At 35.3% G+C, this 18935-nt stretch overlaps 1 protein-coding gene across 1 annotated transcript in view; it reads right to left on the bottom strand.

The window, feature by feature from the left end:
• The window catches only part of LOC137399285 (proteasome activator complex subunit 4B-like), a 77374-nt gene that overhangs the window by 35200 nt on the left and 23239 nt on the right, over window positions 1-18935 (bottom strand). The window contains exons 9-20 of the mRNA XM_068085323.1: window positions 18701-18901; window positions 17003-17189; window positions 14998-15152; window positions 14660-14810; window positions 14381-14549; window positions 12348-12415; window positions 11590-11805; window positions 8321-8559; window positions 7102-7226; window positions 4349-4503; window positions 2570-2731; window positions 1004-1135 (exon numbers count right to left, since the gene is read on the bottom strand). Coding sequence (XP_067941424.1) covers window positions 1004-1135; window positions 2570-2731; window positions 4349-4503; window positions 7102-7226; window positions 8321-8559; window positions 11590-11805; window positions 12348-12415; window positions 14381-14549; window positions 14660-14810; window positions 14998-15152; window positions 17003-17189; window positions 18701-18901 — 1960 coding nt within the window. The remainder of the gene's footprint in view (window positions 1-1003; window positions 1136-2569; window positions 2732-4348; window positions 4504-7101; window positions 7227-8320; window positions 8560-11589; window positions 11806-12347; window positions 12416-14380; window positions 14550-14659; window positions 14811-14997; window positions 15153-17002; window positions 17190-18700; window positions 18902-18935) is intronic.

Genomic DNA, 18935 nt, shown 5'->3' with positions numbered 1-18935 from the left:
CGTACCGTTACTAACTTATTATTTGTTCATAAATCACCACGGTCAACCGAAACTTCACTAGTTTTGGTTTGAAGCATCTGGCCCAGCATTTATAGACTGCCAAATAATTAAAGCAATGAAATGCCACGACATTGATAGCAAATCCGTTTCCAAGTCTGTGACTGACAGTGATTATTAAAGGCAATCTCGGTCTATTTTCCGTACAAGAAATATAGCTCTAAAAACCTAAGACGGCTGTCACTCTTCGCGGAGTAATCAGCAACGCTCCCAAACATCACTAATATGTTTGTGAAGGTCGCTGGTTGAGCCATGCTTTTGGTTAGCAGAAGTTCAAACCTAGCGAGTTTCAGATTTTTAACGCAACCCAGTGCCACCAGTATAGATATTTGTATTAAAATAACGAATGTGAAGAAAGAGGTTGTTTTGGTTACCAATTTGAAAAAGGTGACAGTGATTTTAAAAGTGACGACAGTGATTTTAAAAGTGACGACAGTGATTTTAAAAGTGACTATTCTGACGACAGCTTTGTGTGGTAGGACCCCCGATAGAGAAAAAAAGCTTTATTTTAAGATCAACTCAAACTTGACGCAACCACATCTTTAAATTGCTTGGGCAAATACCATTGGTTACTACTAGCTTGAAAATCATGATTACGTCAGAGATCATTACGCGTTATGTAACAATTATTGAGCTGGCTTCAGACACTGAGCTTCAATCATGAGCTGGCTCTTATGATGGTATAAAGTTAGATCAGCTTATGTTACTAGCTTAGGTTACTCACATTCATCGGGTACTTGTTTTATTACCCGAACAATGCCAGGTATTCAACTAGTTATTCATAGTCATCTTTGAGTCGACACTATTTTAAGATAACATTCAATTTTATTCTATGTTCTATATTTGATATTCTAAGTGAGACTCTTTGAGAACTATTTAGTAGCTAAATAACACGTAAGATTTTCAAGAAATGACTTTAGTCTCATTCATGGAAGGAAGAACTGACCTTCAACTGTTCTTCGCTAACATTGGGGGGTGGAGTTATAAGAAGATCACACACAGTCGACATAACGAGTCTCTGGGTGCCTTTGAAGAAATTAAAAAACTTGCCCAAAGCTGATCTAGCTGCTGCTTGTACCTATGAAGGAAAAAGACAGCTGATATATATATACATGTATATATGTAAATCAGTAAAACAGACTCTTACTTTGGATAAAACACTTTATTACTAGTAGTGAAGTATTTTATCTAAGGTAGTCTGATAGTCAGTTATACTGATTTGAACTTGCTCTGATTTTATCATTGAGCACTCTGCTCAGATTTTTTGTTTAAAAAAAAATTATATATATATATATATACATATATATACTATATATATAATATATAGTATACAGTATATATATGTATATACAGTTGAACATGGATAACTCGCCCTCGGATAGCTCGAACAAATGGTTAACTCGAACGGTTTTGTTTGGTCCGTTCCCACGCAATGATAAATTGCTTCAGATAACTCGACCTCAACTTCGTTAACTCGAACAGTTTTTTGCCCAACAGCTGCCGAGACGGTTGTTATCGCTTTAGAATATCACTTTATTTCAAGCCATAGTGATAAACCCCAACTTTTAGTAGTTCGTAGGCCTCGTTATTACCACCATCGGCAAAATATTTTTGTCAACGGCTTTCCTAGAGGTTAGGTGAAATTTGATTTTTACCAAACATTCGCTTAGTGATGGTCCTAAGAAGACTAGGAAAAGTGAGGTAACCTTCACATAAACTTTAAGAAAAATCGGCAAAATTGATCTTGATTAAAACGGGGTTAAAACACTAAAAAAAATATGTCTTTTCTTCGGAGCATTTCAACAGCGATTAAGTTTTGCCAATTTTAATCTGAAAACGCCCTGGCAGTCACATCACATAAAACAACAAACAAATCTCAAGTGATAGAAAAATCTATACTTTCTAATAAAAATTTGTAAACTTTACATTAGAAGCATTTAATTTGAAACAAGCCATTCATGCTTTTGATTTATATTATAGTTTGTATATGTACATGTATCTACTAATAAATACATGGACTTATGACAGTGCTCTGATAACTTGATGGCTCTGATAACTTGATCGCTCTGAAAACTTGAACACTTTCACTCGGTCCCGTGAAGTTTGAGTTATCCATGTTTGACTGTATATATACTATACTATATACATTATATAATATATATAGTATACAGTATATATATATATGTATATATACTGTATACATATACTATATATACTAACGGAAAGATAATTATAAGAATATGTTTATCTATGTTAGAGATAATAAATCACAATCGATGATGCCAAAACCCGACCACTGGCCAATTATTAACTAATGTCAAAGAATTATTATTATTTGATCAAAATTGTGTATGAGAATATACCTAGGAGTTTAAACCCAACAACACAGTTTGAGAAAAAACAAGAATGACACAACCTTTTCAGGGTTTAACAACATTTAGCTTACATGCTTTGAATATCATTTCTTCATAACTGAATAAAACAACTCAACTCAAAAGTAGTTAACACATACGTCATCATAGTTGCTGGTGGCCAGCTTGACCAAATCCTGACAGATATCAACATGTAGTTTTGTGGGCGGTTGGAATTGGACTTGGGCATGCATCACCCTGCACAGCAAAACATATGTCTTCTGTACCTGAACGTAGCGTATGTTGCCGTCATCTGGTTTCAGCTACAACATAGCTTCTGTTAGCCGCTTACACGAATATAATATACTTACTAAGAATGGGGTAGATGCCATATTTTGTGCTGCAAATAGAGATCCAAGCATAAAAAACATCAACTACCAAGATACTAATTACCAGCAGGCTAAAAGTAACAACTATCATGCAGAAAGGATCACTTTCTTGTTAGACTCTTAGTTGAAATAATGAATATCACTATTAAAAACACGGCTTTTGCCACATCAACTAAGTTAAAGATGTTCTATCATAGGCAGGTTTCTCTGTCCTGTTCCTCTGTCCTGTGTTCCTTTATGGCTACTTTGTGTTCCTGTGTAGCTACTGCAGTCTCATGGCTAGTCCCTTATCTAATGCAGTACAGTGGAACCTCGGCTCTCAAACATAATCCGTTCCAGAAGGTTGTTAGAAAACTGAGTTGTTCGAGATCCGAAACAATTTTCCATTAGAATTAATGTATGTAAATTTTAATCCGTTCCAAGTCGAGAAAACAATTTCGGTAAAGTATTTTTTAAACATTTTACACCATAAAATGTACTGTATACTACATACTATAAATAAAAACGGGTAGATATAGATCGTGTTCAATTTTAATGAAAGATTTTCTATCTATGATGAAAAAAGAAAACAAAGAGTAAACATTTCATATATTTCGCTCTTAAAACATCGAAAACATTTTAAGTTAAGATACGATACCAAAAATTGTAAAAATTGATAATGAAACAGCAAAAATGCAACAGATCATTCACATTGAACATGGTGTGAAAAAGAAATATAAACAGCAGTGGCACGTTTATTTCACATCTTTGAAGAGGAATCCTTTTCCAAAACAATTTAGGGTAACGCGACTGGAGGAGTTGTCTCCCTAGCAAATCTCTTCGATAGAGAGACATCGTCCCAGATGGTTCCTTCCTTTTTGTAAAGAATCTATGAATCGTAACTTGCTTCTCCCTTTGTTAACGAATGTTTCCATGGTGTTTCCGGAGCTGTCCCAATTCCAATGCGCATGATTTGGTTTGGTCAAAAACCGAATTTATGTTCGAGATCCAAGACGAACAAATCTCAGTCTTTTTGGTCGAAAACCGAATCGGTCGAGAACCAAAGCGTTCGGAAACTGAAGTTCCACTGTATATTATATTTGCATTTGCTCAGATTGTTACAATGATTAAAAGATGATCTTAAAAATTAAATGATCTTTTAAATGATTTAAAGATAGGTTGGTTAGAAGTTGTAACATTGTTTTCCTCTAAATGCTGTGTAAACAGATAAGTACCAGATGAGACCGTATATTTATCACTCATAAACAATATCCCGTACTACTAACATCTTGTTAGGAGCAGTTTAACCACATATGTTTCTTCTGAGCCTTTTAATCGCATTCAAGTTTTGCCAATTTTAATCTAGCAACATCCTGATAGTCAGATCACCTCAAACATCAAAAATAATCGCAATAGAAAAATTTGTCTTTCTAATAAAACACTTTTTTTAATTTGATGATATGGACCCTGTAACAGCTAAACATGCTTGAAGTCACAACCTGGACAATGAGCACACTGACTAGTACACTAGACTATAACATGACTCCCAACATTAGGGAGACAGATACCTACTGGATTCTCTAGGGTTTTCTTGACGGCCTTGATTGTTGAAGCTCTGATCTCGAGGGACTCCGAGTCTGATCCAAAGTGAAAGAGCAGGAGTTTGTACACGGTACAGATGGAGTGCAGAGGCTTGGCTGAATCAGCCACCTTATCTAACAGTTTCACTACGAACAACAAAACAGTCGAAACATATATGTAGGTTTGAGTCTCAACAGCATTTAGCATACACTGATTAACAGAATGATTATGACTAAACAAACGGGTACGGGGAGGTGTGTATATGCCCGATACTCATGAGGGGACATAGGGTCTACTTAATAAGGCTGTACTAAATAATAAATGTTATCGCTTGTAAAACACATTGTCTGTGATCTGGAAGATTCTTGTCGTAAGGGATTTTACTCAATTACTAGTTCGTGTATTGACATCGTTATATAATTTACTGAATTAATTGACATCGATCATTTACCGAATTACTGTATCGATACATTTTATTGACGAACAACAGAATTGTAATAATGCTTCCAGTTCCAGCGAAGGTGACTCAGTTTTTGAGCATCAGGTGTTTCAAGATTATGGCAAACAGCTTATGGTTAGAGCTGACAGGCGTCAGTAGTGTTATGACAGGCGTCAGTAGTGTTATGACAGGCGTCAGTAGTGTTATGACAGGCGTCAGTAGTGTTATGCTGCAGACGAAGATAGGAGAATGGAGGTAAATTTATCTTCAACTATGAGTCTCCTATGTATATACTAAAGGTGATAATTTTAGTACCCATGAATACATTTACTAATTAATAAAATTATAACTTTTGTTATCACCAACCATCGTTTCATAACTTTTTTATCGCTTCACCTAGCTATAATATTTGCTTCAAATTTTCTTTGACAGTTTTAGCTAGTAAATTAGATTTATGATTAAAATTTATATTCACTTCTCACTTGCAGAAAATGAAGAAAATTGATTGATCAATGCTCATCTTTAACTCCCAGAAACAAAGCTTCGAATTATTGGCTTGGCGTACGAATGCTTTTGCTAAACATTTATTTATTTTGAAAATTATACTCTCGATCTATCTAACTCCCAAATTGAAAGCTTTCAGCAAATGCGCGTTAGAACGACATATTTATGAATAGCAAAGATTTATCATATTTGTTTTATTGATTACAGGATGTTTATGTGGTGCCACCAGCGGAGCAGTTGTGTCAGTCTGAAAACGGCCATAAATGAGAAAGAGAGACATGAATGTGTGCTGCACAAACCATGATATGTTTGTTTGAGTTTGCAGCAGCAGATTAATTTGTCAATTATATGAGCCAAAACTATTTGAGTGGTCACAACTTGGATGGATGTTTTTAATAAAAACTATATACCGAGATGAAAACTTTTTGGCTTATAAACATTATATAATAAAATAATATTGTTGAAGATAATGCAAAACATGATTTGCAGAACATATTGAATACATCATAGCCCTGTTGCCACCTGAGCTGAAATCTTGTTTGATAGATGGATGTATGAAGTGTAATCAGAGCTGTATTGAAAGGTACTTTTGCATAACTCGACTCAATTCCAACGGACCAAATGCATGTATTAGGTGCTCAAAAATTTTTATGCTCCACGCTACTAAGTGAAAACAGGTGAGTCCACAAACCGCCAATCAGGTGCAAGAATGGCTTTATTAACCCTTTGCCAGAATCGGTGGGTTAATTTATTTCAAAAAAATTGATGCTGTTTTGCATTCACTATTTTGGTCAACTCATAAAACCATCTGTTTTGTACTTGAATCAACTAGTCAAATGTGAACAGTAAATTTTTTTCTGCATAGTGATACTAATAATGACTCGATAACGTTTACTATACATGACTTTTTTAAGGATGCAGTTGGTTTCGCCATATATTCGAACTCTATCTCTTCAAAGATGCGGCTTGCCTATTTCATTTAGTAACTAGTTTCTGGTGTGGGTAGCAACTGAAAACTTCGCTTATACAAAGACCTAATTACCATAGACTGGCAGAATCCTAGTCGGTACTCAAATGTTTACATAGCATGCAGCGAAAACTAATATGAAAATTTTTTAATTTCCCTTACTTGAAGCGTTTGAGACATTCATAATAATGTATCTGTAACTGGATTTAAAATTTTATTCTAGCCAAATTGTCTGAGCAAATATGAAATAAAATATATGCCAATAGAGCAGCGTAGGACTAGACTTTTATCGCAATAGCCGATGCAAATACGAGAGATAGAGACAGACTGTTTCACTATATACATCATTTTAAACAAGTCTGGGCACATATTTTTTTCTGAGCGTTTTTACAGCGATCATTTTTTGTCAATTTTTATCTTAAAATATCTTGACAATAAGATCGCCTAAAACAAGAAACAACATATCAACTGATAGAAAAAAAATTGATACTTTTTGTTAGAATCAACGAGAATTTGATGCAATCACACCATTAAGAACATACGAGTCCCCTACCACTGATGATATGAGTGATGTACAAAAGCATGAGAATCTGTGCATAGTATTTCCAAATGAGATGTGTTACAGTGTACTTATCCGGAAGCAAGTGGTATTTAAATTTATAGTAATGCATTCATACGTATGTAAAAGCCATTTACTGAGACATAGTATATTCCACTTACCTATGAAAATATGTACTGTATACTGAACATTACCCATGAAGATATGCATGTTGTACTTACCAATGAGAAGATATATAGGGCATGACCCGGGGGGGATTTGCATAAAATACTTACTCAGAAGGGGACGTACAGTGTGTAGAATTCGGTTTCTTGCATTCTCTCCATGTAGCTTGAGCTTAAATGCTTGTTCAGTTCCTCTAACTGCAAACTTATGTCTGGGTACAAATCCTTCATCATCACTACAAGCGCACATACGACCACATCGAATCAGCTAGTAAACAGTGAGACCACACGGATATAAAGCCCAACACCGTTAGACGAGTTATAACCATAAGTTTACTTGCAGCTTTAATACAAATTTAAAAAGTTGAAATGCCTTGATTTAATTATAATTTGCTAGTAATTGTGAAACACCACTATGACACTGAGACAATAGCAAAACCTAGAATTTAACATTTTCAACTTTTAACAATCGATCAACAAACACAGTACAAACACAGTACAAACACAGTACAAACACAGTACAAACACAGTACAAACAGATATAAAACACTCAAGCATTCCTGCAAGATTAGAAACCTAGTTCTACAATCGATGTTGCATGTATGCAGTGCTTGAAATAATTGCTTTTCCTGGAACAAAGCATTTAATATCAAAAATCATTTATGAATATAAAACTATAATAGCCTTCTTTCCAATTATAAGCTTGTTTAGCTGAACAGAATCACATAACTCGAGGAATATAAAGTAAACCATAAACGAAACAACAACTCGATCAAATACACTTCTAGTATTCTACATATAACCAAATCATTAGCAAGCAACAACGACTCACTAGCTTCCTATCGAACAAATTTACTTGAACGGTCCCACACCCAACCCGCAGTAGTGAGGTCAGAAGGCTATCAAGCTTGTATATATTTTGTGCCCAAGTGAGAAATTCTGAAGAACAAATGAAGTCATATATAACATTTAGGCATTTCTTATGACAACTATTTTAGTTGTTTTACATGAGATATCGAGGTGAAAGCATGCATGGGAGGACAGTCCATGAATAAATGTAGCTCCTATTCGATATCCTGCAGCAACTGACCTGTGAATGTCTAGTCATATTAAGAAATTTAGACAGAATAAGCCAGATGAGATATAAACTGAGGTTTTATATATATAGACTATGAGCTAACAAGGTCATAAAGGAGGCTTTAGGTAACGGAGTGTAACCTTCGCATAGCAGCATCTATGTCAGCAAACGAGGAAATAAAAGAAAGGTAACGATATGTTAAAGAGGGAGGATCATTATCTTGGCTGAGAAAAGAATAAGTAGTACACTCACAGTGTGTGTGTTTGAGAATCTAAAGGAGGCATGTATTTGCCTGCACCTTTTATACACTCTGTTATAACACGCAGTCTTCTTGTTAGCTCCTCCCTCTCGTACTGTTCTGTCTCATCCAGGTATTTGAGCTCATCAAGCAGAATCTTGCTCACCATCGCCTGGAAGCACTTCAACTCCTCTTCGTCCGGTATGTGCCAGTCAATACAGAGGTCTTCTTGGTTACACGCCATCCCCCAGTCCTGTTGTACAAATGAACTATACACACCATCCCCAGCCCTGTTATACAAGTGAACTATACACACCATCCCCCAGTCCTGTTGTACAAGTGAACTATACACACCATCCCTCAGTCCTGTTGTACAAGAGAACTATACACACCATCCCCCAGTCCTGTTGTACAAGTGAACTATACACACCATCCCCAGTCCTGTTGTACAAGAGAACTATACACACCATCCCCCAGTCCAGTTGTACAAGTGAACTATACACACCATCCCTCAGTCCTGTTGTACAAGAGAACTATACACACCATCCCCCAGTCCTGTTGTACAAGTGAACTATTAGGCATAAACAAAAAGAAAAGACTGTTGCACTGTTTAAAAAGTGTCTGATTGGAATACATCACTTGAAAAAAGAAATAAAATACCTATGTTGAGGTGCAAAACATTATCTTATGACGACGCAAACTAGTTCCAAAACTTGACGTTCTGGATTTAAATTTGCCAAAATTCAAAATGCATCTACATGTACTTGTAGCTTGTTACATTTGAATAAAATACTCATATGGTCAAACTCCTTTTACTCTACTAGATGTAGTCCAATTTTTCTCTTAAAGCACATCCATTACATAAGTACTGTTTCAGCTTATTCAGGTTCTTCAATATCTTGGCTTTCAAATGAGCCATTGTTTGACATGATGAGACAGACATTGGTTGGTGTTTATAAGATTTCCCCAGAGCTCTACTGCAGAAATGTTCAATGGTATAGGCTCGGACATTATGACATCACAATTTTCATATTCGGTGTTGTGTGCTCTTACCGCTTTTTTTATCACTTACTGTTTATATTTATCAACCACGATAATGACACTAGTGGCAGGAGAAGGTAGAACAACTCCAGAGAAAAAATGAAGATGACAAAGGAATTAGTGTGATTAGATCTCCATGTACAGATTATTTTTATGATAAATAACTCAGATTCCAAGAATCATACTATATTTTCCCGAAGATATTATGCACTAGCCTTCTCTTTTTATTGTGATGTTAAGGGGCACGACTGACGCTAATTAATTTCAAGCATTGCGTGATCTTGCAAGATTAGTGCAATTTACATATAGTCCTAGGGCCCCGCCACTGCAGGTCACAATTTGCGTCATGATCACAGAAACCACGGTTAAGCCGGGATTATAAGATTTAGAGTTATCTACACTAGCAGGAGAAAATTCTCAGTTATTTTGCAAAAAAAATTTGATTCTAGCTTAATTACAGCAGATTTTATGGTCAATAAACTGAATGCATGTTTACCATTAGTGCAAAAACATAGTTCTGAGAAAACTGGTGTTAGAGTTTGAGAAACGAAAACCACCGCACAATTTTGTGTACATTTCAAAACGTCATAGTAACCAATATCAAAAGGCTGTGATATTTATCTAGATTTTTGTCTTTATATCCAAAACATTATGCTGAATTTAAAAATCTAAACAGATTTTAGCTGGTTGTCATAGAAATAGCTGTATATCTATAAGAAAATGTAATAGCTGTATATCTATAGGAAAATGTAGGCCTATTACTTAATTTTGCAGATATTAAAACGGCTTGACAGTACCGCGATATTGAGCACAACCGTAGTATGATCAACAAAATCTTTAAAAAAATAATAACAGTAACATGTTGCACGCCATCGGTCACTATATACTTCAATCTTGTAAATTCGAATAATTATACTTATAATTAAATCTTATAATAATCTAAAAATCGAATAATTATTCTTATAATTAAATATTGTAACAATCTTATACGAATTGTTAGGAATATATCATCGTCATTCCCTTTACTTTCACTGCTTTTGACATCAGTTGGAATACCAAAGTACTCATTATAAGTGTCCACAATGTCAGAATTATCTTTCAAATCGGCGAAAAAGAAACGATTACGTTTGTTGGACGCCATTTTTCAGTACTTCCTGTTTAGCATAGCAACGGTTTAAAGTTTTTTTTCCCGAGGGTTAAAGACATTTATTATCTAAACTGACTTCAGATTCAAAAAGATCACTCTTTGATTGGTCCATATGCACGTGTTACAAAAATCGTTACCAATATTATAAATTCAGTTAGTGTAACTTTTAAGTCGGATAACTCAACTTCGTGATTTGCGACTTAACCATGGTTTCTGTGACCGCGACCCATTTAGTCGATGTGATTTCATTACCTTTACCACCATGGGTGGTTAACAACCAGTTATGTTGTTAGTAGTCATTTCTGTTTTTGTTTAATTCTGTTGTAGAAGTCAATTGAATTGCATCAATCGTTGGGGTTGCCTCACTGCACTCCGGGATTGTTCAAAATAGAGAAGCCTACTGTAAATAACTTAATCTGCCTATAAGCTAGTATCATATAAAAAGTGATGAATTTAACTGTCCAATACACCTGTTTTCTATCTTCCATATAATTTATTCGAATATAATAAAATATAAATATTTTAATTTTTAGATTTTTTTCTTTTTGATATTGAATTACTAATTAGTTATTAATCAAGTTATTAATAATTTCTGTAGGGGACAAACAGTGCCATCATATAAAATGGTGTGATAATAATTACTACAAATGTATAAAATGAACAAAAGATGAAAAAGCAAACTCTAACAATCACCTGAAATATATTAATCCAAAACATGTGTTTGTATTGGTCGGGCGATAGCACGATCCCCGGGCAACGTTGATTATCTAGAATGCTAGTTTATTATTAGCGCTTTCTGGGTTTAAGAGCACCGATTGTCACAGAAAAGCGCAGCCTCAATGGCAGCAAAAGGGATTGACAACCTAAGGTTAAATGATAATTATGACATCACATTGTGGGATTCACAATCAATTGTTTTTTTATTGCAGGACATACTTTTGAAACCCTGTTTTTTATAGTTCTATTATTCTTTGTGTATTGAATATAGGCTCATTCGAAAGCCAAGACTCAGATGTACTGAATTATATGATAAAAGTACTTATATAATTGATGTGCTTTAAATTCACTTCCAATAGAAGTCACTCTCAAACTCACTCTGATAGGAAGATACTCTGCTATAGGTTGATTGAGTTTACTGCTGATACTGGTGACATCACGAGGGTAAATAAAGGCCAGTGACTTTAAACATCGTTCCAGTGTGTTGCAGGCAAATGTATGGGCTGTGAAGTTTGTCATATGAAGCGTTCTCTCTAGCACCAGAGTGATTTCCTTAACATACTTGACTAGTTCTGAACCATCAGGCCTAATGACCTACAACAGATTCAGAGTTAGTAGAAGATGAGTAATCTGTGTGTCAGTCAGAGAAACTGATACCAGTGGAGTGATGAGAGTGGCTGGATGCGATGAAAAAAGCTTTGAAACTACAAAACAGCAATAATGTAGAGAAGAGTGAAACAAGCCGCAAAACCTTTTTTCTATGATGAATTTTAAACTAATATAGAACATTTGTTTATTTAGGTAGAATTATTACATAGAACTATTTTTTAAATCGAATTACATAGAACTATCCTTTAGATAGAAATACATAGAAATATCCTTTAGATGAAATTACATAGAGCATTCCTTTAGATAGAATAACATACATGAAACTCATTAGATAACAGAGCAAAACAAACCTGCTAAGTAATATAGTGTAGACAAACCTTTAGATAACATAACATACAATGTTGCTATAGAATCTGTTTTATGCACCCCCTATCCGTAGAGTACTTCATAAAGGTAGAGCCTACATCTGATGTGTTTACATAATCTGGCTTTTCACCGGAAGTCAAGAAACGTAAACAAAAACTAACCTCTGATAAAAGCAGCATATTCCAAAGGAGTGAGTTATCAGTTCTTGGGTCTGTGGCAACATCTTTATCTACAGTCAAATATCATCATATAAAACTGTGCATAACATGTTTTATGAATTTTAAAATTTATCAATGGCAAATGTTCCATCAATAATGTTCCATCATGTGCCAAAGTTAAACAAATATTTAACCCTACAACTGAAGTAAGTTTCCACCATGTAACACTCAAGTTTCCACCATGTAACACTCAAGTTTCCACTATGTAACACTCAAGTTCCCACCATGTAACACTCAAGTTCCCACCATGTAACGCTCAACTTCCCACCATGTAACGCATAACTTTCACCATGTAATGCTCAAGTTTCCACCATGTAACACTCAAGTTTCCAACATGTAACACTCAAGTTTCCACCATGTAATGCTCAACTTCCCACCATGTAACGCTTAACTTTCACCATGTAACACTCAAGTTTCCAACATGTAACACTCAAGTTTCCAATATGTAACGCTCAAGTTTCCACCATGTAACGCTCAAGTTTCCACCATGTAACACTCAAGTTTCCAACATGTAACACTCAAGTTTCCAATATGTAACGCTCAAGTTTCCGCCATGTAACACTCAAGTTTCCACCATGTAACACTCAAGTTTCCACCATGTAACATTCAAGTTTCCACCATACAATGCTCAAGTTTCCACCATGTAACGCTCAAGTTTCCACCATACAATGCTCAAGTTTCCACCATGTAACGCTCAAGTTTCAACCGTGTAACGCTCAAGTTTCTTGATGAATTGCATTTGTAATATTAAAGAGACTAAAGGTGACAATTGAAAAAAGAAAAAAAATTAAATACAATATAAATTATCATATGTTAGTGTGAAGTTTGTCCAGTTTACAGTGATTTACGATGTGTATCTCTATAACCACCCCTTTCCAAACCTACCCATTGCCCAACCCGCAACTATATTTGAGTGTTTCTAAGATAAAGTAACAATAAAATCATATTCTCATTATTTCTTTATAATTTATTTTATATCTTTCTTTAGACTGGTTTATAATATCACATTTGTCTTATTCCTGTATCACCCGCAGTAGTTATCTGCACTGTTATGGTCGGTTTTTGAATGGTTAAGTTAAGCGAAATACCATGCCTTCTTATGGGAAAAGTTGATTCAACTTAGGACTGCTTCAGCATGCAAAGAAGACGTTGGAAATAACTAAAACCATATTTAAAAGTTTGGTTATAAATATATCAGAGTACAAACTGTGAAAAAATGGTCACAAGCTTCTTGTTACCCAAACTTATATACAATGGTAAAATATCTACTCATGACACACTATCACTCTATACCTAACTAACTAGTTTTAGTCAAATATTGCCATTTAATCCTTTGGTGGGCAAATATATTTTTTGAGTTTCATCATTCATGAACAAATTTATTTCGAAAAAATTATCCATGTTTTACGTTCACTTTTTTGGTCATAATTCAAAAACGGTTTATTTGATCTTTATAAACACACAATAAAAAGTTATCGGTAAAAAATTCTTCACCATATGGTACTAATAATGACTATATTACATTAATATCAATTAATTATTTTGCATTTGTTGTTGTGGTAGCCATTATTTTAGTGATGAGTGTCCCTGAGAATAGCGATTGTTATAGTAATCAGAACTAGACTCTGAATTGAAGTCACCAAGGTCGAAATTTGACACATTATCTTTAGATTTGTCCGGTCCATTTTCTAACTCCAATGTGTTTCGGGTTTTATCAAAACTCTGAAAGCAACCCAATCAAAATAGGTAATAATTCAGTTTAATATATTTTGTTTAAAGTTGTGCCATGTTTAACTACGTTGGATACTCAGATGTATATAAAAAAAATGTTTTAATAAAAATGCTGACGCCGGCGACATTAATGTCACTTTGCCCTGGAAGAGTGCAAAGGGAGGGAGAGGGCAAAACGGAGATGACATAAACGTCACCGCACCCCATCAAAGAGTTAAAACCGTATTTCTTGGTAAGATACTCACTAGCTGTAAGCTCAAGAATATTCTTGCAACAGTAGGGTATGACCTGAGGTAGCACCATGGAAGGCCTTGCATTCGCTACTCCATATATCATGGCGGCAGCGAGTCGACCAGCAACAATCACTTCAAAGACTTTGCCTGACATGTATCTCCATATCTTCTCATACGCTGGCTGCAAGACATACCTTTTACTAGTGTCTTTTTCATATTAAAATGATTTATTGTCAAGAACAAACAAGTGTTTGCTAGTGGAGCTGCTGGAGAGCTGCGTACTGTACCAACCTTAAATAAACTGGTGGAGGTCTGTTGGAAGACGGAGCAAACTGCTGATCTGAGCAGTGTTTCAATCATAGCTTCAGAATAGTTAGCCTTAGCTCTGGCAGCTGCCGACTCTACATGATCCAATGACAGGCCTTCTATGAGAGCGAAACATCTGAAAAATCATAATTATAGAGCTAACAAAGGGACCAGGTGACCTCAAATGCTGGTTCTCTAGCATTTAGTTTCTCCAGCATAGTTTCCATTAAATGTGAGAAATTACAACAGAAGGCATGACACAGACCTGTCAATAAATATCTAACACTGAACAACAAATGTCAAAGAATTGTTGGTAAACAGACCTGTCAATGAATATAAAAATGAAATCTTGTAATTGAGCGGTCTGGGAACAAAGCTCACTCTCGTTCTCAGTCAGGTCAGACCTGTGTAGATGGGCATCTGAACAGTCTGTTATTGAGATAAGAGTACCCATTGTCGAGATAAGCTGTAGTGTTGTCTACAAAATGAGTACTAAAGCACGCATAAAGTTATCTCTAAAATAGAAGCATACAACAACACAATAATGACACATGCCACAACATGCATTGTCCACCGCACAAATTGTTGTCCAATAACACAAGTAACACAAATTAAAGTACTCTGAATTGCAACAAACATAAAAGGTACCAAATAATGTATGATACAAAACAAAACGCACAGCTGCATCTCACTTTACAAAATGAATAACATAATAAACCTCCATATATACTCCATAACTTTCTTATAAGCTCTCGATATATACAAATACAAAAAAATATTTTTGTGTGTATGACGATGTAGTGAATTAGCACTAGTACCCTGACAGCCTAGTGTGCTGATAAAGAACTGTTTCTCTGAACAACCATAAGGTGGTCATTTGGTGCAAGTACTAGTATGTTAGTCCACGAAGCTGAATGTCAAGAGTTCGAATCCTGTATGAAACAATCTTTTATCCTTAGCTCCAACCCTGACTATGGGCAGATAGACACGGTTCTTATAATAAGTAGTAAAGATAAACATAAAAGTCTAGCAAACAATTCAAGGTATTGTGTTGGTTTATGTCTGTTTTTGATAAGAAATACTTCTTACTTTAGCTGTAAGTGTATAGGAGTACTCTTTGGAATCACATTTCTGCATGCAAAAATCTCCTATAAATCCGGTAGATCTGACTGGTAAACATCCTTAACTTAGCTGCATGTATGTACAGGTATGTCTTTAAAGGTTGACTTGCAACAAAATTCACATTACATTTATTTGGTATCAAAATATTCCCTATGTTTTCCTCTGCTGTGTTGTAAGTGCAAAATATGTGGAAATGTGATTACAAGCTCTTAAAAGCTCAAAAACAAACAGTTAACCGCCGTTATCACGAGACCGCTATAGATTAGAATCTCTTTCCAAAATGGCTCAAATGGGACGTAGTTGTACAATATGGCTTCTGTTTACACTTTCAAGCAACCTCATTCGTCGAAATATTTTCCCAAATATACTTCACGGACTCAATAAAATCATGTCTATTGTCTTCACGGGTCTATTTCATCATCATTGTAATGCTGTTACTTTGAGCACTGATATCACAAAACCTACCATAAAAATTTGTTTAATCTTTTAACCTTAGCTCGAAGGAGTGCATGTCATCCTCTGATAATCATGACGAGCCTGTTGGTCACCTGTGATAGTCGAAAAATGCTGCAGAAATTATTCGCGCCGTTTGGCAGGAAGTATGGGTCTCATGATCAGATTACGACTAGACGATTAGACCAAGCCGAAACAAAACTGTAAAGTAGCGAGCATCTATATTTGATACGGGCTTTTCTGTAGAACCCGAAGTGTTTGCCATAAACTAGTGCTCGAGACGTTTTATATTGAGCCTTTTATTGGCCTTTCCATTCACGTGAGAACATCACGGGTCAAAATAATAACCAAATGGATTGACCATGTCAGAGAAATAAACCGATTCTAATCTATGGCGGTTTCGTGATGGCGGCGATTAACTGTTCGTTTTTGAGCTTTTAAGAGCTTGTAATCACATTTCCACATATTTGGCACCTACAACAGAGTAAGACATGGTGAATCCTTTGATACCAAATAACTGTAATGTAAATTTTATTGCAAGTCAACCTTAAGGTAAATGTAGTCATACACATCATATCCAGTAGTATAACCACAGTGTATGAACTTAGTTCTTACTTACAAGTCAGTCAAAATCCCATCATATGTATCATTGTTTTAGATACCTGATAAAAAAGACATATTAGTACAACTCAAAGTAAAAAATGTACAATGTACATGGTTGTACTTAGGGCAAAACAGTAACCCATGATTTACCATTGTTTTGTTACAGTCATTGGAGTCTATGCCTGGAAGACAGAGCTGGAGAATTGGTATAATGTGGAGTCGTCCTTCCGGATACCTGTCCGGTTGTATCATCATGGCCCGAGCAACACCTAGAGTCCCTGCTAGGGTTGCCTTTAATCTATGTGGTTCGGTCAGATTCTCTAGAGCTGGATACAAGCTAAAACATGTAATAGAGTTAAGACCAACACTTAACTTTATTATAATTAATAAATTACATAAATAATAAATCCAAATAGTTCTACGAAAGATTGTCGAATACTATTTCTCGCATTACATAAAGTTCATCATAAGCATATTTCACGAAGATAGCTGTGTATTTGAATTGGATGATTGCTGAAGGTATCTGAAATTACAGAGATTAATTGCAAAAAATTGACAGAAACGCAGCATATATATGTACTCAAACATAGCGCAACTAAATCTGTATGAACTATCTTGCAAAGAGGAAAATTTTCTTCACATCATCGCTTGAGGCTCATGAATGAAGTTATGGCGGTGTAACAACAAAGCTTTCCAAAAAATACCATTCTTCATAACACAAAGCAGACATACCGAGAAACCTCTATTTGAACATCAGTTTTATTTGAACGCCACCTCTAATTGACCGCCACTATAGAAGAATTGAAACACAGAACTCCACCTTTTCATTGATGGCACTCTGTTTAAGCGCCATTTTGACATTCTTTGATCTTGATACTTCGACGTACGTAAAAAACGGTTTACTGGCTCTAAAACTAGTGCTTAGCGTGCATGCAGCTAAAAGTTTATCATTATTTTCTAATATTGACTAGTTCAGCGGTGCAGAAAAAGTGTTGAGGTCAACAGATACTGTGGAAGGGATTGAAGAGTTAGAAAATAAAATGGCTCCATACAAAAGCAACAATCAGAATGTAACTGACTGAGCAAATGATGCAAATATCTTTGCTTCAAAAATGTTGTTTATGTCACTCGTTCATTATTATTGTATAACTTATAAATTTGTAGACTTATGGCATATTATTTGATATCATCATTGCAATTATCTAAACTCGGCTTACAATAGATCAACGCTCATAACTTCTTTCTATCGCAGATGAAAAGCCAGTTTTTGATGCAAACTGAAGCAAACATCAATGAGTGCAACGAGCTTTTATATAACATTGTTAAATATAGTTATTAAATAAAAATATGCTTTCAAACTTGGAATAAAATTAAATTGAAAGTTACAACCAATTGCATCGCAGGCTATAATATCATCGCAGGTTAATTGCAAGCAATAAATATCAATTGGTAGAGATATTTCTCTACTTCCAAATGCATATTTATTTAAACACCTACAAGTTGGAGGTAAGTTGGAGGTAAGCTATTATGTAGATTTAGTGAATCTAAAAAGGTTAATGTCGCTCCACTCAAAGGACAGTGCAAATACAGCTGACATTCGCTTCGCCAATGAAAGGGTTAAATCTAGCTTACCAAAATTCTGACAAGCTACTTGAAAAACACAACGCAAACCTCTATTTGAACATCACCTCTAATAAAATTGCCACAATCGGGCAGGGTTGAAAAACTGAGCGCCATGGCATTTAAATAGAGGTTTCACTGTATATGATAGTCTCACAAAAGAAACCTGCTGTAGATAAAAAAGATGTGAGAGATACCGAGCTAGCGATAGATGGAATCGAAACACACTTTTCTAAATGTTGTGGTAGAACTCGTTCCGGTCGGAGAAAAGCGAGATTATAAAGAGCAGCTGTCATGTCTTGGGGTCCGTGTTTGCTGAAGAGACCGGTGAAGATGAGAGGTTTGACAATGTCTACAAACTGGGTGATCTGATCATCGGTCAACTTCTGATCATCTGGTATGTAGTTGTCCCAGCTTTGCTTCTTGTACCTATTGTTGAGGCAAAGTAGCTTCTAGCAGTCCT

The sequence above is a fragment of the Watersipora subatra genome, chromosome 7, assembly GCF_963576615.1.
Source record: "Watersipora subatra chromosome 7, tzWatSuba1.1, whole genome shotgun sequence".
Lineage (NCBI taxonomy): Eukaryota > Metazoa > Bryozoa > Gymnolaemata > Cheilostomatida > Watersiporidae > Watersipora > Watersipora subatra.
This window is presented reverse-complemented; position numbering and strand designations above follow the sequence as displayed.